The sequence below is a fragment of the Lagenorhynchus albirostris genome, chromosome 14 (genome assembly GCF_949774975.1).
Source record: "Lagenorhynchus albirostris chromosome 14, mLagAlb1.1, whole genome shotgun sequence".
NCBI classification, from domain to species: domain Eukaryota; kingdom Metazoa; phylum Chordata; class Mammalia; order Artiodactyla; family Delphinidae; genus Lagenorhynchus; species Lagenorhynchus albirostris.
This window is the reverse complement of record NC_083108.1, coordinates 87,002,947-87,025,032: the sequence shown is the minus strand read 5'-3', so window position 1 is coordinate 87,025,032 and position 22,086 is coordinate 87,002,947. Positions and strand designations below refer to the sequence as shown.

The 22,086-nt window shown below is 58.3% G+C and overlaps 1 protein-coding gene across 1 annotated transcript in view; it reads right to left on the bottom strand.

Annotated features, from left to right (window-relative positions):
- Nucleotides 1-22,086, bottom strand: part of ADGRD1 (adhesion G protein-coupled receptor D1) — a 146,760-nt gene that overhangs the window by 15,250 nt on the left and 109,424 nt on the right. The window contains exons 16-20 of the mRNA XM_060170633.1: nt 16,351-16,454; nt 14,802-14,913; nt 12,117-12,270; nt 6,873-6,939; nt 4,391-4,457 (exon numbers count right to left, since the gene is read on the bottom strand). Of these exons, the coding sequence (XP_060026616.1) occupies nt 4,391-4,457; nt 6,873-6,939; nt 12,117-12,270; nt 14,802-14,913; nt 16,351-16,454 (504 nt within the window). The remainder of the gene's footprint in view (nt 1-4,390; nt 4,458-6,872; nt 6,940-12,116; nt 12,271-14,801; nt 14,914-16,350; nt 16,455-22,086) is intronic.

Genomic DNA, 22,086 nt, shown 5'->3' with positions numbered 1-22,086 from the left:
CTCTCCAACTTCCCACAGCCCACCTCGGACTGCAAGCCAGCTCCACACCGGGAGCTCTGAAAGGTCCAGGAAACCCAGAACCTCCTGGGTGGGGCTCAGGCAGGAACCGTTCCCAAGCTCCCCAGGGATTCCATTACTAACAAGAGTGAGAACCACAGTCCTCGCAGGTGAACGGCTGATGTCAAGGAGAGGGGCTGGGGCGGGGCGGAGGTAACGCCCCCTCTGGAAGGACAGCAGGGCTCCAGCGAGCCTGGAGGACATGGGATGCGGGGACCCTGCTGCTGGACCCCTCGCTGTGGTGGGTGGTAGGGAAGGATCCAGGCAGGGCCGCCTCGGATCCCCCGCCGTCACTGACCAAAGTCAGAGGAAGCAGCTCAGCCGGGGAGTCTGGGAGCGGGCGATGCTGCCGGGCCCTGCAGACCTGGGGGGTTAAGTCAGCACAGAGAGACAGCAGGGCGAGGCCTTCCACACTCACTCACTTACTCCCCTCCCACCCCTGCCACTGCCCGCGCTCTGACCAGGAGGCTTGAACTGACGGGGGGACTGGAGTCGGGTCTGAGCCCGAGCCTCCGTCTGGGTGACGAGGCGAGTGGTCCTCCCGGACCCCAGGGGCAGGAAGGGAGGGCGCCCCGGGGTCGCCCACGGGAGCCTCTGTCACCCTGTGAAAGGCCGGGTGGGAAAGTGACGGCAGATGGCCCTCACGCGGCCCTGGGACAGGGCGCAGCCTGGAGGGAGAGCTCAGGGACGTGTCACCGCGACAACGCACCGCCTCCCGCAGCTGAAAGCAACTGATGGAAGGACCCGGGCCTGTACTCAGAGCTCGGGGTTAACGCCAAGGACGGACGCCCTGAGACCACAGTCCCGTCCCTCTCCCGACCCGGCAGCCCTTCCCGGAGGAGGCGTCCTTTACAGAGCCGCTGTGCCATCGCCCCGGCTGGCATGGACCGCAGCCCCCTCCCGCGCAGAGGTGACACAGCAGTGTGATTCTAACCGCCTGCGACGGACAGAGAAGGAAACGTCTCCAGCACCACAAGGGAGCCAGCCGCCGGGGAGACGGCCAGGGCTCACGGGGTGCTGGGGACACCAGCTCCTGTGACACAGAAGGGCTGAGGGCGGAGGGACAGCCTCAGAGACCCTGCGGCCAGCGCTGCCGACAGGAGTGTGGCCTGTGGGGGACGGAGCACCGTGCACCCACTGCCCTGCGCGAGGGATCGGGGGGTGCACTCCTGGCCCCCGTCTCCTCCCTCCCTCTGAGCCTGGTCCGTGTCCATCCGGACCGGCCCCCCGGGGACACTGAGAACAGGAGGGGAGTGGCATGGGAGGGGCGCCCAGCTGACGCACGTAAGACCCCCGTCTCCCTGTCGCCCACCCCTCCCACCAGGGCCCTGCGCGGACCCTACAGAGAGCCCGGGGGCCCACGAGCCCTGCAGAGCTGGGAGCGCAGAGGCCCGGGGGCTGGGGCCACGGGGACCCAGGAGGCTCGCAGAGCCAGCACGTCAGGGAGGGAATGCCCCCGGTCTCCCGCTTGTCCCCGTGGCCGTGGACGCCCCTGAGCACACGTCACCTGGCAGGGGACCGGCGTGGAGGGCAGCGGAGTCAACGCAACCTGAACGGGGGGGCGTGTGTGGGGCTGGCGCCCCCGCCCCCCCTCATGTCCCGAACAGACGACGACACCACGGTGATGCCCCCCACCCTGCCCTTCTGGAAACCCTCTACCAAGAAGATGCTGCTGCCCCTCTGTGTGGCCCGAGGATGTCTGAGTGGAATTTTAATTAAGGAGGAAGAAGCCACATCTTTAGGCGTCTTCCCTTGGATACGTTTTTAATTAACCACCAGGGCCCACGGCCTCAGTCAGTGCCACCGCATTTGGAACAAAGTCAAAAGCAGCTTTCAAATCAGCCGCTGCGGAAGGGAGCGGGGGGCGCGCGAAAGGAGGGCTGGCTGCACAGTGTTTAGGAGGGGATGCGAGTGGCGGGCTTCAGTGCCACCCACAGGCCCTCTCCAATGAGCCCATCCTCCGGCAGCCCTCCCTGGTGACACAGAACATCGGGTCTGTCCTTAGGATCAGGACAGTTCATGGGCCACCACAGCCGGGACACCGACGGGGGAGGCGACGGATGAGGACACCAAAGGCTCAACACCCTTCAAAGGCAGCACCCTCAGAGGCAGTGAGCATGGCCTGGCTCCCACCCTGGGGGTGCGTGGAGAGCATGTTCTGGGGTCCCAGCCAAGGGTGTGGCGAGTGTGTTTTGCGGATTTGCACAAGGTGGGCAGGAGGGATGGGGGGTGCCCTGATGTCAGCCCCCAACACCTGTGGGGAGAGATGCCCAGACTGGGACAGCATGGCGATGCCTCACCTCTGACCAGACCCCAGCCAGGCTCAGCACCCAGGTACTGGCAGCCCCCTCTCCCAGGCCCTTTTCCTAGGGCTTCTTGGGGATCCCCACCTCTAGCCCCAAGAGTTCAGGGGGATAAAATAATAAACCCTGCCCCTTGGGCCTGACCAATCATCTGCCTCCCCCCAAGCCTCTGTGATTGGCTCTGGAACAGACACCTGACCCATGGGAGCCAATCAGAATCTGCCCTGGGACTTCTGCTGGGACTGCTGGGAACAGTGCCTCCCTCCTTACCCTGAACTGCAGAGCTGGAGGATGTGTCAGGGTACCAGCTCCATCATGTCCCCCCCAGGAAAGCCTGCCTGAGATGGAGCCAGCAAGGAGGCAATGGGACCATGGGGTGAGCAGGAGATACCTGTGGACATCACTGAGTGCCTGGAGCCAGCCATGCCTGATTCCCCTGTTTCCCAGCACTGAGCCTTTTCTACTCAAGGGCACTCAAGCTGGTTTACTAGCACCTGGGGAGAAGGGGGAGGAGAGAGAACAAAAGGAAGAGGGCCAGTGGAAGGATGTGGGGGAGGAGAGGAAGGGGACACCTCAACTAGTACAGCTACCATCACGGGCCAGGATTTTATCATTCTACTTATTCCCTGCACCTTAATTTGCTCCTCTGTAATAACAGAAATTACCATCTCTCCAAGCAGCTAACTTAGAGGCAAGTAAGAGAGAAATTTAATGTAAAAACACACTCAGATCTTAAAAAAAAAAAAAGATGCTCTATAAATTTGAGCTTTATTATTGTTTTTGTTTTGTTTTTTTTGCGGTATGCAGGCCTCTCACTGTTGTGGCCTCTCCCGTTGCGGAGCACAGGCTCTGGACGCGCAGGCTCAGCGGCCATGGCTCACGGGCCCAGCCTCTCCGCGGCATGTGGGATCTTCCCGGACCGGGGCACGAACCCGTGTCCCCTGCATCGGCAGGTGGACTCTCAACCACTGCACCACCAGGGAAGCCCTGAGCTTTATTATTAACATTAAATAACTTCATGGGAAACCAAGTATAAAGACCCAGGGTTACAGCTGTGGTCCAGGCCTGGCCAATCAAGGCATTCCAGTCCTTTGGCCAATCAGAGCATTTCATTCTTCTGGCCACAGTGAGGGCTGGCCAATCAGAACATTCTGCTCCCACTGGCTTCAGTGAAGGCTGGCCAATCGGAACATTCCGTTCCTCTGGCCAATCAGAGCATTCTGCTCCTCTGGCCTCAGCGAGGGGCCCATGGTGGGCAGAGTTCCAAGCCAGGTCCATCAGAAATGATGAAAACCGATCCCAGGATTTGGTGGGACGTGTCGGTAGAACCATAACAAGAACAACAAAGGAGGGTTTTTTTCCCATGGCAGTTATTATAATTCTGTGTGGTCCTAGAGTTTCTTAGCAGCATCTGGGGCAACCTACCTAAGAAAGGAGCCAACTGACAGGAAAACAGAGCTGAGAGGTGGGGCGCCAGAACCACGCGGAGACGGCCTCGTCTGAACCCCAGACGCACAGCCACGGCAAACGTTCCTGACTGTGAGCTTAGAGATCCCCATTTCTGTCACCCTCTCTGAGTAGGTCCCTCATTATCACAGGAATTCTGTTTTGTGTGGTTCTCGGGAGACTCTGACGAAAACTCCCTAACAGAGCCCTGGATCCTGCATCTCCTTGACCACGGAGATGTGCACGTGAGGAAATCATGGAAGAGCATCGGGAAAGAAAAGAACCAGTTGGGTCTGCACTGCCCCTCCTGGACACACACCCACACCTGCTGCTTCAGCATGAAAAGCACCGAGGGCCTTAAGCAGATCTGCATTAAACCTGAAAACCTGCCCAACCTTCCTGAGTATCATTCGGGGAAAGGAGGCTCTGGGTCACACCCCCATGAGGGGCTGTAACAGGACCCATGCTGCCCCAGCTTAGGACGTGCTCTCAGGGGGCCCAGCTGCACCTCCACAAAGCCCAGGGCTTCCTCCACTCCGGCCCCTCCCCAGCCCAGCTCCGCGCCCGCACGGCAGAGGACGTACCACGATGATGAACAGCGCAGGAGCTACGAAGGCCCAGACGGCACCATTCCCGAGCGACAGCCAGCAGCTGTGGAAGGGGCAGAGGGTTACTCCAGGGCATCATCCCACGTCCCAGGGGCCCTGCGTCCAGGACAGTACAGGGACACCGTGGGGCGCAGTCATAATGACATTGTTAATCCCTACAAACGTGTCTGTATCCTGTCCACGACCTCACGCCCCCCGCTCTTGGGAAGAATGTTCCAGGTCTGTAGACTGGCTCGGGGAAAAGAAGGCTTTTACAGGTCACCTCGTTAGTGGAAAAATTCGCAATCTCTGAAGAGTCTAGCCAAAATCCAAAGGAGGTTTGAATTTTATTACGAGAAATAAATAAATGGGCTTCTGCCAGGGGCCGGCTTCCTTCCAGAGCATTTCAAACACTGACTTCACTAGTGTCTTCTGCAGGGATTCAAGGAGTGAGGAGGCATCACGTGACGCAGCATGGACCATCTTCATCTTCTCATCAGCTGTCGGTCAGTTCCATCGCCCGGCAGTGCCATCCCCCGACCCCGCTCCACAACTGAGACGAAAGGTCCCAGTGGATCCCAGCCACGGCTGTGATTTCCAGAGAAGCCTCATCTGGGAAGTAGGGTCCAGTATGAGGATATGAAATTTCTCCTGGCTTACGAGACATGATTCCAGGAACTCAGGCAGGACTACCATCTTCCTCTCCAGAGCATCAGAACCGCCAAGAGCCCGGGGTCCCTGAGACACGTCACCTCCCTGGATCTGGGGGCAGCCCCGGGGACCTGGCACACCCGCCAGGATCCGGTGAGGCGCACGGCGCATCCTCACGGACGCAGGACGTGGACGTCCCTGCAGGGCCGCCTGGTCACTCACTCACACATGCTCACCCAGCGCAGCCCCCTGACAGCACAGCACCGCCCCCCGTAACCCCACGGCGCCCCTGAAGCAGGCGCTGTGATGACCCCACCCTGCAGAGGAGGAAGCTGAGGCCCAGGGACGTTCGGGGACCCCAGTCCACGCCTGCACCCTGCCTTGCTGCCCGCGTCCTCCCCCGAGACCTCCTGGACCAGGAGACACGAAATGCCCCAGACAGGTGACAGCGCCTGTAAGAGGCTCGTTCCCGTCTGGAACCCAGAGCCTGGAGAAAAGAGCCTCCCGTCTGAGGACGCGGCACTTAACATGGAAACACACGGCGAGTCTGGTGGTCCCTCTGCGAAGGGGCAGCTCCAACCCAGGCTCCCTGGGAGGGTGGGGATTCTGCAAGAGGAAGCCTGTGCTTTCCACCATTTTCGTGCAGAACGTTAAGTGGGTGAGGACCTTCAGATCCCCGGTCCTCCCCAGACTCTCAGTGAGCCTCGGGACCTTTGCTGGGGCTGCCTCGCTCTCGGGCACATGAGTGGGTGAGAGGCTGACATCACAAACAGACCGTGGAGCTGAGACGCACGGTGGGCGGCCCAGCATCTGCGCTCCCAGATGGAAAGACACGGAACAAGTGCCACTGAGATGTGTCTGAGGAGATGTTTCTTCTTTTAATTAGTGCCTTGGCTTCGGATACACGCAGGCTTGCAAGGAACGGCCCAGAACAATGGATGTTTAATCGTTCTTACTTCAGTATGGACTCAGAGAGCGCCTTCCTTAAGTGCTTCATCTTCAGGAAATTGTTGCCCGAAAGCAGAAAATGCCAGATTCCTCCCAGTTTAGCAACTCAGCTGAGAAACTATCTCAGGCTGAAGCCGGGACAGTGTTGAACTCCCTCTCTCTCCTCTTAAAAGCTCTCCGTGGCCTTGTCACTCAGTGGTTCTTCAACTTGGCTGACGAGAGGGGTAGCTCCCTGAAGACAGGTGAGCTAAAGCCTTTTTCTCTTTGGGAGGAAAGGAATTCCAATTTCTGGAAGGTGAACACCTGACCTGGGTGCACAGCCCCAACCCAGCCTCTTCCTGATTCAACTAGGGACCCACCAGCTGCAGTTTCAAAATAGCGGCACGAGGTCTGGCAGGTACACAGTCCCGTGCGCTGCTGCCCCAGCGACGAGAATGCCCCCGTGCGGGTGCACATCAGACTACACTTACTCACACGGCCCCGTATTCACTCGGCTGTAATTTAATGGGACTTCTAATGTACGAGGTACTTGCTGACCACCCCAAGAAAGGGTCAGCACAGAACAGGGCTCCACAGGCGACCAGGCTGTGCGTCCAGGACAGCCACGTGATGAAGAGCTCCCAACAGAGACTTACCGGGGCCACCCAGTGCAGGAGGCGCTCTGACCCCTCGATGCTAGTTCCAAGGTGGGACGAAGCCCAGAGCACCGCCGGGGGTGTTTCTCACTCTATCAGGCCTTTTTTACTGCCAGGGCTGGAGGATACCAGCCTTGGACAGACCCCTCCCGAGAAGAACACAGCAAGACAAGGAGCCATGGGGACCCGCACCGTGCCCCTCCCCACGGGAGTCCCGCCCACACAGGGATCACCCCTTCACTTACTTCTTACTTGTTCCGTAACTGTCCATGGCAAAGACTATTGAAATGATACAGATCAGAAGAGGAAAACCTGCAGGAAGTGAGAGCAGGAAACTTTATTAGCTTTGCTCCAGTCTCCTCGGACACGTTCATTCATTTATTCATTTATACCTGACGTGTACAAAGAAACGTGCGCTAAGTGTTGAGGACACAGAACAGCCCCTAGGCTCCAGGAATTTAGAGTCTAAACAAAGAGACAACTAGCACGCGCGCGCGCACACACACACACACACACACACACGCATTTTAGGGCAGATCTGTTACGAATCTGATTCTGTATCTGAAAACAACGCCCTCCCAGCTGCTGGGGAAGCGGCATGCCCAGGCCTCTGTCCGATCAGCTCCCTGAGCACAGCCTCTCCCTCTGCTCCCCTGCAGGGAAGTGGGGGGGAGAAGAGACAGCAAAGGGTCCCTTTCCACCCACTGACCCTCCCCTCCAGAGGGTGGTCAGGAGAAAGGGCTCCTGACCAGGACACTGCATTTTGCAGATTGCTAGGATAAAAGGGGGCAGGGGAAGATACATTAGAACAGGCGGCTCCTGTGCCCCTCTGGCCGAGCCTGCCCAGCCCATGGGAGATCTGCTCCAGGACCCAGAGGGAAGCCTGCGCCCAGCTCCAGGCCTGGGCGCCTCAAGGCCTCAGCCCTCCTGCGACCTCTGGTGGCTTGGTCAGCTCCACACCAGCCCTCTGAGGATCAGCGTTAAATGATCTCCTTGAAAAGGAGTCTCTGGAGAGCGGTCCTGTCTCTGAAACACTTTGTCTTGATGTCAAAATAGTCTGACCACATCACAGGACATCTGGACAGTCGCCGGGCCCTCAAAGGAGACCAGCGAGCAGCCTCTGGGGAGAGGTGGACAGGCCAGGGGCCAGGAGGGGACGCACCTCTCGCTGCTGACCCGCCGTCACACTCGGGTTTTCTACCCACGTGCATGACCTCATGGAAGCCAGAGCGTTTCTCGGTGTCGGAGCCTCTGGCTGCGGCCTCCTGCCCTGAGGGACTCAGAGTCACAGGAGACAAGGGGGACGCCGAGGATCCGGCCCGCACCTGCCGCCCACTCGCTTGGGGCCTCGGTTTCCTCAGACGTTGCAGGGAACCCCGCTGCCTGGCTCTCTTGGGAGGATCACATGGGCCCTGAGATGGTGAGGGGCCCTGGGGACATGGCTCACCGACTCCCCCCCGTCCCATCTTCCCAAGGAAGCTCAAGCCTTGGGGTGTGGGAGGAGCGGGCACTGTGTGAGCTCTGGGTCCACAGGACAGCCCAGCAGGTGCACACGGGACCCTGCAGAGTCCCCAGGGCCCCGTCCGGGGGTGTCGTGGAAGGTGCAGTAAGAACCCGAGGTGCCTGGAAGGACGGATTTTCAAACTCAGTGGTTGAGGCTTCACTTTGAGTCAACACCACATCCCCCCGCCCGGATCGTGGCCACGGCGGGGGCCCAAGTCAGGGGCTGGCATCCCTTTGCTGCCCAAAGTTAAACGGAGGAGGTGAAGATTCTTTTTCTGCCTGCACAACTGACACGTTTCTCCTACGATCCCCAAAGCAACACTGACACGCAGAGGACAGGCCACAGGGCAGTGACTGGAAGGGTCTGAGAAGAAGGTGGGCCCTACCCTCTGCTTTCTCTGAAACACGCTGCAGGAGCCGCAGCACCGCGTTCTATTCCCAGGATCCCCCAGAAGAGCTGTGCAGCCTCAGGGAACCAGCTGAGCCTCTCTGGGCCGCCACGTTCTCACTCTGGAAACGGAGATGACAGCACGTCCCATCAGGCTGTGGTGAGGATCACACGCGCTGCGGCCACGGATGCGATGAAGGATGCGCTGATGTATGCAGCCCGTCTCTGTTTAATGATCTCCACTCTTATTAACTAGCTCTGATGCCTCTTCCACTGTTGCTATCATCTGAAATTCACACCCCATAACCCATGCAGACGCTTGACGTGCTTCCGCAGTTGGGGGTCCTCTGGTCCGTCCTACGGACGGTGACTCTGCGGCGCTCAAGAAGCGCTCTCTTTGGAACGTGGTGACCTTTCAGAGGGACCACACTGGCGCCTCCCTGGCTGCCGCCCCTAAGATCCAGGGAAGGAGGGAGGGGCGATGTGAGGGGCAGCCATAAGGAGCATTGCTGTGAAATATTAACCCAGGGGCGCGGATGCCTCGACAGAGAAGGGGCGGAGAGATGACAGCGCTGGGAGACAAGTGGCCTGGCCTCCGGTAGGGGTCGCCGTGCCACATCCGGATGCCTCGTTCTGGGCACGCGGCGGCTGGTACTCCTGCACCCTGGGGCTGTTGAGCTCTCGGCTCCTTCTGGGCAGTGAGCTGTGGACAGAATTGACCCATGCCTCTCTCGGCTAAGTATTGATTTCCCGGGTGACATCTACCCAGGTCATCTCCTCTCTCACAGCATCCAGCAGTGGCTCCAGGCAGCAACTTCTCCCTCACCCCGGGCTCCTGAGGGACTGTCCCGAGCACAGCCCCTCCCACTGCCACCGGCCCGCTGAGGACACGCAGTGTGATCAGGAGATAAGTGCTACTGTTTCCACCCCATGTGAGCTGGAGGCTGCTTGTCATAGCAGCATAACCTAGCCTGCCCTGACTGATGCACGTCCCAGGGTCTCGGCACTGTGTCACCTCCCTGGGACACCAGCGCAACTTCAGAGAAAGGCGGAGTCCAGAATGAGCTCTGATGACGTTTTCACCCTCAGATGAGTGGGCGCTCACAAAAGAAATGAAGTCGTAACAGAGAAGGATAAAGCAAGCTGTATTCCTTCGCTTCTGAGTTTATGATTATTTCTTTCCCTTCTGAGTTTGTGGTCAGAGAGTCGCGTCTGCTGTTTGTGGTCAGAGATTCATGTCTACTGCACCGACGTGTAAAGGCTCAACTGTTTTCTCACTCACCTGCTCTCCCCGTTCCCACATGGACCCCTTGAGGACAGAGATTACATTACCCTCACCGTTCAAGTTCAAGCATAGGACCTGACGTACAGCTAAACTGCAGGTATGTTGTTAAATGTGACACCTCCAATCCCAACTCAGCCAAAAACACAGTCCTTGAGTTTCAAAACATGATACCGTTTGAAGGTCAGGGTAAGAGCACGGTGAAAATCTCCAGGGAAGTGGCCTCTCTCTGGGGGACCCTCCCTGCAGGGTGACCCCACCCCCCCGGGCCCTGGGTCAGCCTCCAGCTCCCTCTTAATTCATAACTGCAGGTAGAGAGAGGCCAGCCGCCTGCAGACTGTCTGTACTTAGGCCCACAGCCAAGTCGAACCCAATGAGAAGGAAGGACGCAGTTCAGAGCCGTGAGGAAATCAGTTAAGGGGACGCTCACGTGGAGACAGAGCCCTGCTGGAACCCAGCCCGGCGCTCCATGTGCAGGGAGCGTCTGACAGAGGCTGCACACTCAGACACCCACAGGGGAGGCGCTGGTATCAGAAACCATACAGTCGCGGCCAATGCTGTCAAGTAGGAACGGAAGCTCAGTGTTCCCAGATCACCTCACCCTTCAAAAGAACTCTATAATTTTATGCAAAATCTCTCCATTTTTAAGTGTTGGCAAATCATTCATTTTTTTCCTCCAACGCTGTGCAGACCAAAGAAGAGATCCTTCAGGGCTGGATTGGTTATGACCCACACCTCCATCTTGAACCCACATACCCGACTCCTGTCACAGCAGAGACCAACTCCACACTTTTCATTCATTTCAACTGTCCCTGCTGTGGCTACGGGGTGTGTGCGTGTGTGTGCGCGCACATATCTCTAAGCTATTTGACCGTTCCCGTAAAGAAACCAGCCGTTACAGGTGGTTGGTCACTTGTCCTGTAAACCTTTTACTCAATGAAGTCAGAAGCCGGAGGCAGGAGCGACCCTCCTCTGTCAAGGAGTCGCGGCAGGACGGAAGGAGAAGGTCATGCCTGAGTTGGGCTCACCAGGAAGGAACCAGAGAGGAGAGGACATTCCTGCTGCTGCGAGGAGCCCAGCCAGAGCGCAGGCGTCCAGGTGAGGAGACGCGCGTAAGGGACGGCCAGTCTGCCCACAGGCGGGACGCAGGGCGTCACTGGTCCCGCAGGGCGTCACCGGCAAGCACCAGGAGTTCCCTGCGAGGCCACACCAGTTGGGAGGCGGCTGCTGTGTCTCCTCTCTCCACGTGGGCCCCGGTGAGCCTCTCCAGGCCCCCGGGAAAGCCAGGAGGGGCACATAACTTACCTCCACTACGTCCCCCCAATGAACTATGCTAGGAGCTCAAAGCACAAAGTAAAATGTTTGTATGTTCCCTGCGCCATGAGGACCGTGAAAATTAAATCTATCGCAAGAAAACTAGAAAAGAGTAGCAGGTCCCTTATGCTGCATTAATGCTTTACGGCAGATGCAAGAATGCCAGGCGTCAATTACTCTGGCGGGAAGCAGGGTCTCCTGTGCCCTGGGGCTCCTCACGATGGGCAAGAAGGAAGTTAAACAAAGTCAAGCCACTGGGGAGGTGACTCCCAGATTGAAGGACCACCATAACTCGTGCAAGTTAGCTTTAAAACAACACAACCACTTAGGGTCTCTATAAATTTTCTTAAGGGCATGCAGCAAATTAAGAAAAATTTATTCAAGAAAACCTACTAAGTCTGGGTAAACCTGACACGCTGGGACACCTGGGCTACAACCTGCTCCGCTCCAGGCAGCTGTGGCCCCCAAGACAGGCTCCCTCCCCCGGGACCCAGTCGAGAGCCTGGGGCAGGCTGCCTGCACTTCTCATTCTCCCCAGGACCACGGGGCAGAAACTCTATTCCAGGCAAGAGCGACCGAGAGATCAGAATTCCTTTCCTCCCTCCAACCACAAGCCATAGTGTACAGGGTCCATCCCAGGCGTGGCTGGCTGAGAATACAGGGCCCTGACTGCCCTCGCCCCAGGGCACCCATACACTGTGAGACTAGAGGCCACCTCCGTGCCTGATGCCCTGCATTAAAGCCGGGGTGTCAATCCGAGAGAAGCAGGCCACTGTCCCCGCACCGGCTCCAGAGCAGTGCCTCTGGGATTCTTCCCAGGGAGGAGGGAAGCCGACCATTAGAACAGAGAAATCCAAAGCACTCCCCACGGAAACTGACTTTTCTGAAAAACAGTGAGGGGAAGTTCAACCCGAAGAGCACCTGGCCTCCTAGAGGCGTTTCACATGAAGATGAAATCACAACCCACCTCTGCCCCAGCTGCCCCATCCCATCCCCACCTACCCCATCCTATCCCATAGTAGTAGCGGTGTTTGCTGTCCTCTGATCCAAAGACCTTGATCACCATGCTGTAGAGATGCAGCCCTTCCACCAGCATCCACGCAAAGACGCTCAGGAAGAGGTAGTGCAGGAGCACGGCCAGCACCTGGCACGGGGCCTAGGACCAAAGCAACGGCAGGGAGGGTAAGCTCTCTCGGGTGTGAGCAGTGGGTGGGTGCTGTTGTCCCAACCTCCCTGCACCCATTTTCTGGGGAGCGCCTTCTAAACACGTGGCCTCACTTCCTCCCTGGGGAGTCGCGTCTTGCCTTTCCCAGCCGAGTGATTTGAGTGGGGCACGTGACTCAGGCAGTAGCCAATCACTGCACCACACCCCCACCCAGGTACAGTGATTGGTTCATGAGAGGGCAGGGACTCGGTCCGGCCAATCAGCGTAAACATCCCCGTCCCTGCCGCAGGATTGGCTCAGAGGTGGGCACGTGACCGGCCGGGTTGCCGGGCGTGGGTTCTGGGGTGGGCGGAGGCGCCGGTGAGCAGGTTTCCCTCCTTCCTTTGGACGCAAGGACCCAAGAACAGGAGCCCGGAGCTGTGGAAGCCACCCCGGCCCGGAGGCGAGGCCTGCAGAGTGGAGCGCGTGAGGGGAAGGGAGTTGAGGGGCAGAGAGAGCAGCCTGTGACGTGGCTGAAACCTCTCGACTCAGGAATTTTCAGTTCTCCATTTCAAGGTGTTGGTTACCTACCTGGAGCCGAAAGGCCTGAGCGACACGGCCGCTTCACTGGGCTTTACTCTCAGCAGGTGTAATGGACAGAGGTGCACAAACTACCTGTAATGTCTGTTCCCTCTGGCTGCTCGGGGCACTGATACCCAGAAGGCCCCCCTGCCTTGTGTGTGACAAGCAGGCAGGGGCAGGGCCTGCTCAGCACTGCGCGCTCCTCTCCCCTGTCCAGGGCGGCAGCTGTCTGCTGGTCCCCCTTTTTGCTCCTAGTGTCTTGGCCACAACTCCAAGCTCAGCCATGTGGGCTCAGATTCCCCCGGAGCCTCAATCAGAGATCCCCCCCACCCACGCTCTCTGTGAGTCCCCCGCCACCCATCCCTAAGCTCAGATACAAGGGCCAGGGAACCAGGAGACTGGGGGAGAAAACAAACATGAAAACCGAGAACAACCATCTCTATAGGGGCTCCGCGTCCTGTCCTCCCCAGGCCCCCTGATGAGTGGATTCTCAGGAAAAACCAAGAAGGAACAAGTTACTGAAATGCCGCGCTTCTGGTCGTTAGGCTCTGTTAAAGTTAGATACAAATATGGGACACATCTGTTATTTCTGTAGTCCCAGCACCGGTGGCCCTGCGTCTTCTAGGACCAGCTGCCCCTTTCATGTGGGGAGCGGCCCCTCCCCACACAGAGACTGGCCACCACAGTCACCTGTCCTGTCTGCCACAGAGGTGATCCAATGGACGGATCACTGAGAGCCCTGCCTGGGATTTTAGACACACAGGAGATTCCCACGGTCCCTGGGGTCGCCATCTGCATGATGGGCGCCTCGACCGCTTCCCCTCCTGCTGCCATCACACAGGTGGGGCTCACTCCTCACGGTGTGGCTTGGACAGGCAGCCTCAGCGTCACCTGAAAACCTGATGGAAATAGGAATTCCAGCTGAACCCAAATCTGTATTTTAAGAAAACCCCATGTGATGATCCACAGTGGAGCTTGAAAAGCATCCAGTAGGAGAGAATGAGGCTGGTGCAGAGGCCTCATCTGTCCACGGCACAGCCAGGAACTTCTTAGATGCTTCGCTGAACCCCCAAACCTGTGAGCAGAGGAGGGCGGATCTCTCCTTAGGCAGCAGCCCCAGGACGGGCAGGTGGGCTGAGGACCCTGCTGGGCAGGGAGGACAAGACGCCCTGCTGACCCTCACTTCATGGGATAAAGAATTCATCTTCCATTAGCCAATCGTGATCGCGCCCCAGGACAACTGACTTACACTGCTTGGTTCCCCTTCCTTCCTGGTGTAGCGCGAGCACATCTCTGCTTCTTCTTCCCTTCAACCAGGTTTACAACCCACGTCACCCAAGCCTGGGTCAATCTGGTCTCAGCATTTCACTTTCTGTGAGATCTAAGACTTCCTAGGCCCCCGGAGAACCCCCAGCCTGATACAAAGGGCAGAGAAAAGGTGGGTCTGGGTCTTCACAGACCCTTTGCAGAGAGCGCCGGCCCTTGGCAGGCAGAGGGGGTGCGGCTGTGTGTATGGTCAGAGCAGCGATAGAGGGCGGTGTCGGCAGCAAGACCGCACGAGGTCAGCACCCAGTCAGTGCTCACCAGGCCACCCTGGGTGAGTGGCTGTAACTCCCTCGTGCCTCAACCTGGCATCTATAGCAGGCGGGTTACCACGGCATCACCTCGTGGGCTTGTGACGAGGATTGACGGAGTGGATCTACGTAAGCCCTCAGCACGGCGCCCGGCACGCGGTCAGGGCCGTAAGTGTGGGCATTACCGAGACTGATGCTGAGCGGGGAAGCCACTCGTACCTGTCATCTTCCCTGTCTCTCCCAGAGGAAACAGAGCCTGGCTGTCCGGTGGTCTGAATTCTGAACTGAAGCCAGCAGGAGAAGGTACCACCCCTGATGACGTTCGGGGGAGGAGGGGATGGGAGGGAGGCCGGCTGTGGGCCCAGCAGGACCAAGGGGGCCACTCACCGTGCCCGGCTCGAAGTGGAAGCTGATGAGCAACACGACCTGGGCCACCAGGATGGCGCAGGACAGGTTGGCGTGGATGTGGTAGCGCTGGTTCCGGATGGTGCTGACCGAGCTGGGGGCAGAGAGGTAGGGGTGAGGCCACCAGGGAGGGCTTGATAAGCCCAGATGCTGCCACTCCCGGCTGTGAACCCTCGATGGCTCCCCGTTACCCTTGGAAACGACGCAGCTCCTTCCACAGGCCCTGCAGGGCCTGATCCTTGCCTGACTCAGCTCGTCCCTTCCCCTGCTCACAGACCCCCTTTTCCTGGAGGCTCTCCAAGACCCCCAGCCCGCTCCCGCCTCGGGGCCTTTGCACCAGCCGTTCCTCTGCAGTGAAGTCCCTTCCCAGGTCTCCCGTTAGAGAGAACTTCCCGAGCCTGAAGGAGCCCCGCTTCCTGTCTGAACTGCTCTCAGGGCTCGGACGGCTGTGAAGACGTGTCTCCAGCCTGTGCGTCCTCACTCGCTGTCTGCCCCCCACCCCCGCAGCCAGGTGTGTTTTTATCTGTCTCGGGCGCAGCTGCGTCCTCAGAGCTGACTACGCGTGCGTGGGGCTGGCTTGCTGAGCAAATAGCTGGGGAACGAGGAACGTCCTGAGCGTAGGCTGGGGTCCCTCCAAACCCGCGCCGGTCTCCTCTCACCTGGCTCGGATCCCTCCAGAAGCTCCTGTGTCCAGGGTGTACCCCTGCCCCCACCCCCCAGGGCGCCCAGGTCCCGGGTGGGCAGCAGCGGGGATGGGGGAGCCGGGGAAGCTGACAGCCTCAGCCCCGGGCCAACCAAACCTGGGAACCCCCAGGAGGAACCCCAGGAGTGGAGCAAGAGGGGCAGATAAACTCCCGCGCGTCCCCGGAGAGCGGGCCCATCCAGGTGTGGGGAGAACGCCCTCCTCTGAGGCCCAGCGGCTCGGAGGGGAGTGTGCGAGCAGCGCTCAGTCAGCTGTCCGCCCAGACCCACGGCTCTCATCTTAGTTTTCTGTCCCAGTTCAGAAAGGGCCACGGATGGACTGAGCTGCCGGCCTCTACTTGGGGGGCTGCAGGGTGCCCTCAATCTCTGACCAGACGTGGCTTCAGCCGGCAGGGAGCCCTGTTCCCACCCCGGGGCCTCCTGCAGCCCAGCCCCACAAAGCCGGCTGTTTTGATATCATTTGGGGGGTCCTCAGTTCTGGCTCTCCCCTGGCCAGAGGACAGAAAGCCTTGTGGGCTGGGGGCCTTTCCAGAGCCTTCCAGGTTAGCTGAAGCCGGGTGCCCTCCAATTCCACGGCACCTCCTCTCCCCTCTCTCTTTCCCAGCGCCCAGAGCCCCCTCCCTGCGCCCCAAAACAAAACAAAAGGTAATCGAGGACCAGCCGTCCAGCTGTCCCACACCGTGTGCAGACGCTGCATAGGGGCCGGCATTTGCCGCCTCCCGAGTACAAGTGCCAGAAGGGAAGTCGAAGTGGGCAGGGGTGGCACTGACATTTGCACAAAGCTGCCCAACCTCTTGGGAGACCCGGGGGACAGCAGAAGGTGACTCACGATAGCACGGCGAAGGTGGCGAGCGTGATGGTCAGGCAGAGCACGGACAGCGAGCAGCCGATGTAGCTGACGGACGAGAGCGCCACCTGGTGTCCGCGCGTGAGCTGTGCGGGAAGCAGAGCGGAGGCAGTCAGCCGCCGCGGGGTCCGGGCCCTAGAGGGGGACTGGCCCTGTGGTTAATGTGGCCCGAGCCTGATCGCGGGGCTTCAGGCTGGAAGGGGTCCCAGGGCTAATGCAAAGCTGAGCACGAGGCAGCCACTAGACCGTCCGGGCTTGGTGGTGACCGCCAGTGCCTGCCTCTCCCCCTGACGCCCTGGTGTTGCCACCCAGAGGGCCAGTCCTTTGGTGTTGGCCCTTGGTTCTGCGCGTTTCAGACGCTCCAAATGGCTCCACCCATCACTCACATCCCTCCAGCCCCTGCGCTGCTACCGCATCACCTCCCTTCCCCCACTGCTCCCCGCGCAGGCCGCCCGCCCGCCCCGAGCCTCTGCGCCCCGTATGCAGGGTTCTCTTAAGAGCCTGACCCACAGGCCCCGGTGCAAGTCCCAGCTGACGACCTAGGAGTGAATTTTCATATGTGAAGTGCTCAACGCAATGTAAGGGTTCTGCTGGTATCCCTGATGCCCAGTAGAGCATAAACATACGCGGTAAGTCCAGTGGATGCAAAGCCACAAAGGACGGTGACAGAAACCACAGCTCACCTGGCAGCACAACCCAGGACTCCAGGAGCTGTGGCCCCTGAGGTCATGTACATCTGACCCTGGGCTCCCAGAAACCCCGGGCTCCCTAAGCCACACGCCTAGGAGCACAGCTTCCCTCAGGGGTCGCTGCCGGTTCCTGCTCCCCCGCAGCATTGAAGACCCAGCCTGGAGCTCGCTCTGCACTGGCGCCGGCACCAGACCTCAGGGTCCCTGCAGCCTTGGCCAGGACGCCGGGGACCTCGGCCTCCAGTAAACTGCCTTCTTCCCTGTTCCCCGGGACTTAACTGGGAACAAAAGGAGGCAACTCTGAGGTTCGGAAAAGGGCTGTCGTCCAGGACGTGGGGCCCAGGAGGCCCCACCAGGAAATGTAAGTGGGTCACAGGGAACAATCTGGGAGCCAACCGGTCGGTTTCCAAGAACTGATAACGTAACGAGGGGTCAAGAAACACTTTCAGTCCCTGGCTGAATCCCTGGCAGGGGAGGTGGAAGCCTGGACCCAGCAGCCCTGGACAGGGGGGCGGGAGGGCCCTCATGGGTAACCCCTGTCTGGGCAGGAAAACAAGCTTCCTAGACAGGAGGGGCCACCAGTGCGTTCCTGCAGCAGGCTTCTCGGCAACATCCCAAGATCTGGACCCTAAAGTTCTCCATCTGCAGATAGAAAGGCCGAGCGGTGTTCTGAGCCATCATGTATCTGAGGAAGGCAAATGGAAATATACTCCTAGAGCCGCTTTCCTGCACTGTATTGCTTCACACTAATTCCTGAGCGATGCTGTCACTGCTCTTCTGTGAAATGATGTTTCTGGTTTTAGATAAGTTTCGGGAAAGCTGCACTCTCTATCTGCCTTTAAAGACTTCTGGTGAATACAAGCAACGTAAGGCTTCTGAGAGTCCTTCAGGTAACTATATAGATAGAGAGAGGTGAATACAGGACTTCTGGTGAATATATAGATAGAGAGAGCTACGTCAAACTTGGCATTTCTCAAACTCTTTGGGGGAGGGGAAGACAGTACCTCTTCGGCAGTGCCGTTACTTCAAGCGATACTTTTCAGAAACGCAGAACTAAAGCCAGGTGAGGAATCACTAACATTACACCAACTATGCCACCTTTGTCTGCTGTCTCATGAGACAGCTGAGATGTCCTGTCCCCCCATCGCAATGATCTCTGCCTAGAGGTGTAGGGAAGTATCAGTTACCAGAGTTTACGGGCATCACAGACCATCAACCGTTCTTAGAAACTACGGTTCACCTCCGCAGCACTCACCTAACTGAAATTAACTTAAATAATCAGTGGAAATGAGAGCAAATGAAGGACAGCAACACGTCAGTATCCAGGAGCTAGCCTGCCCCTGTGACACCTTCACCCCATTGCCACTGGGACGTCCCGGTCCTAGTCTGGCCCTGGGCCCAAGTTCTCCGCATGAGTCCTCGCACGCCGAAGTCTCAGCTCTACCCGTCCCTGTTCATCGCTGTGCTGCCCAAACATCTCACAGCCCCCCAGTGGTATGCGTCCCACTCTGATACTACTGTCCCACTTCACGGCAGAGTCTTCTTACTCCCAGAGAGATGGTGAGCTCTTTAAGGACAGAGATCACGTTCCTGAAACTTCCACCGTCTCATCAACCACGGCTCTGAGAACAGCAGGGTACTACTGAGAATGGTGGTTTTCCACAGGTATTTGCTGAAGGTTTTAGGGTAGAAACAGCCCTCAAGTCTACTCCCCTGACTCCCCCACTGATTCACCATAAAAGATGAATTTAATCGACACCACTGTTCGCATACCTCTTAGAGAGATAATAAAGTTTACCTCCTCCACTCACAGAGCTGTAGGGAGCTTCCAGTAGGCTCACGTGAGAGTTCACTGCACAATGTAGAAGCTTCCAGGCGTGAGGGCTGTACCTGGCCAGCCACACTAGCTGAAATCTTTCCCTGTTTTCTGCACACACACTCGGCCTAGAGCTTCTGATAAATGGGAGTCCAGCCCTAGCCTCAGACCCACACCTACTCACCCCTGTACCATATGCCTTCCAACCCCAGCATCAGTCAACTCCACCACCAACCAACCCTGTTATCAACCAATTCAACCATCAACCAACCCTATTATCAACCAGTTCAACCATCAACCAACCCTATTATCAACCAGTTCAACCATCAACCAATCTCACCATCAACCACTTCAACCATCAACCAACCCTATTATCAACCAGTTCAACCATCAACCAACCCTATTATCAACCAATTCAACCATCAACCAACCCTATTATCAACCAGTTCAACCATCAACCAACTCTATTATCAACCAATTCAACCATCAACCAACCCTATTATCAACCAGTTCAACCATCAACCCATCTCACCATCAACCAACCCCACCAATCAACCAACTCTTCATCACAACTTTCACCAAACCCAACCAAAGCCAGCCTCAAGCCAGGCACGACAGGGAACATGTAAAAAGTGAGATATGGCCCCCGCTTGCTAACGTCCTGGCCAGCCCATCTTGCAATGGTTACACAGAACATAAGGCGAGGAGATTGGAAGGTCGCATTTTCCGTGGCACCTGAATTATAAAGTGAGGCCATAAGGTAAAAATGACAGGGGATCAAAAGGACCCTTGAGAACCCCTAAGACCCCCCATAATCTGGAGCACCCGCAGTCCGTGCAGAACCTCATATATCCTTCTTCTGTTCGGTGGTCTGAATAGCACTGAGGCAGACCAAAGGAGGGACCAGGAGAAACTTGCCTGCAGACGTCGGGGTCTTCAGACCTTCCTGGTTTCAAACACCTGTCAAATCCGCAGAGCAGAATGGTGTGTGTGTTGCTGGGGGGACAATCTGAGAGACCCTGGTTGCCTGAAGGGTTTACTTCCTTCTCTTTTTATATAAGAGCTTTATAACTTTAACACACGTTCAGCCCATTGGGTTGTCAGTGTATTAAGTGAACTTGCATCCTGTGTTAAACGCGGCTCCACTGTAACCTGCAAACGGCCTGTGCCTTGTGAAGTTGGACGGGAGGGGGTGTGGGCTTCACACAGGCCCCGACACATGGCAGGAAGTGCACAGAGAGGACAGGAGAGGGTCTCCTGGGCTGGAAGCAGCACGCTCTCTAAGTGGTGAGGTCCACGGAGACAAGAGTTGACGGTCCTGCTCGTGTCGGGGTCCCCGGCATCTAACAGAGGACTGGCAAACTCCAGATGCTCTAGAGATGGACCAAAGATCAGAGTGCCTGTCTGGGGTAGTGGAGCACCCACAGAGGAGAGGATGGTTAAGAGGGGAAGAACGGAGCTGCCTTTATTGGGCACCTGCTGCATGCAGGCGCTGAACCCGCAGAGCAGCCTGCGGGCATTCTGGTTATCACGATGAGGAAACGTGACTGCCCGACACCGCACAGCTGGCAAGACAGTGCTGACCCCAGAAGGCCTGGGCCCCCATCTGCATCAAGCATGTATTAAGCGCCCACTGTGTGCCAAGCCTGGGGCTTGCACTGCAGTGGGGAAAGCAGGTCATGCGCAAAGGCATAAACGGATAAACACAAGAGGGAAGAAATAAGGATGCCAGTTCTGAGACTGACCAGGCTGTGATGGACACAGAGGCCGTGGTGGAGGTGATCGGTGGGGGACGGGGAGGGGGGCCCAGACCTGAGAGTCATCCTGGGTCCCCCCTCTCCCCTCAGAGCCCACGCTCACCCAGCCCTGTCAGTCCCTCAGCTGACAAGTGGCCACACATCCCTCTTTCTCCCCAGTTTCCAGAGCCCCTGCCTTAACCTCCTCTACCCCCCGGACCCCCCAGTGCTCCCCACTTCAGCCAGTCGCCACTCAGCACACATGGCTCCCAGCTGACCCGCCTCCTGGGCACCCCTGCACCCAGAATGAAATCCACATCGTTCCCAGGGTCTCCAAGGCCCCCGAGGGATCAGCCCCGCCTGCACCTCTGCCTCCACCACCTCAGTCACTCCGTCAGGAGGGTCCACGCCTCTGGAAAGATTCAGCAGAGGGAAAAGAACATAGGAAGTAGGTGTAAAAGTGTGGGAAACCCTGAAAAAGGAGATGATGGTGAGGGTCCCCAGAGAACAGCCACAGCAAGAGCCTCTGCCCTTGTAGGGTGGGAGGGACAATGGGAAGGGGTGATGTGAGCGGAGCTGGGGCCACTGGCAGAGCTGGAAACACAGCAGGCCTGTCCCAGGAGCTGAGGTCGGCGGCGGAGGGGGCACGGCAGCAGCGGGGGCCACGGAGGTGACACAGGCAGCGACAGGAGCATGTGAGCGAGAGCAGAGGTGCAGCACGTCGTGCCTGGCTCTCATTGGCTGGGCTCGGCAGGAAAGCAGTTGTCAGGGGAACCTGCGGCCGAGCAGAGTGAAGGACAAGTGGGGACACATCTGAGCGCGCAGCCCACTCGCTGGATCAGCCGGGTGCGGATGCTCTCAGCCCCCGCTGCCCCGGGACCCTGTGTTCCATTTCCTCTGCTTCTGCCACCCAACCCCAGCTCTTCACCAGGCCGGCTCCGTCCTGCCTCTGGTCTCCGCTCCTGCTGGGATCCAGGTGGAGCTGCCCTCCCCCCCGGGGGCGGCTGAGCCCCATGCCTTCCTTCAGCCCTGGACAGGAGGGGCGTGCAGCCCCTGGGCAGCCGGGGCTGTGGTGACAGTCCCTGGGCTTAACAAGCCGCAGGTTCTGCCGGCCACACCCGCTGCGCTGAGTCCAGACTGCAGGTGAATCTCACATTCCAGTGGTGGAAATAAGCCCACAGCCCCAAGGACAGGCAGAGATGAGCTTCTGTCCAAAGTTCATCTGTACCAGACCGTCGGCGCCTGGTCTGGTACCCACAGCCCTGCAGCGGTGCATCGGGTGGGATCTCTCCCCATGGGATGCATGAGGACTTGGCTCCTATGTCTTTCGAAAGATGTCAGTGACTTGCCTTCCTCAGGCTAGTTACCTCATCAAAGGAGTCAGCGGGGGCGAGGACGGAGCCCCTTCACCCCTTGTTACCCAGACCAGGCTCCTGGGGATGCCTCCCCACCTCCCCTCAGCCACACAGCTTGTGTA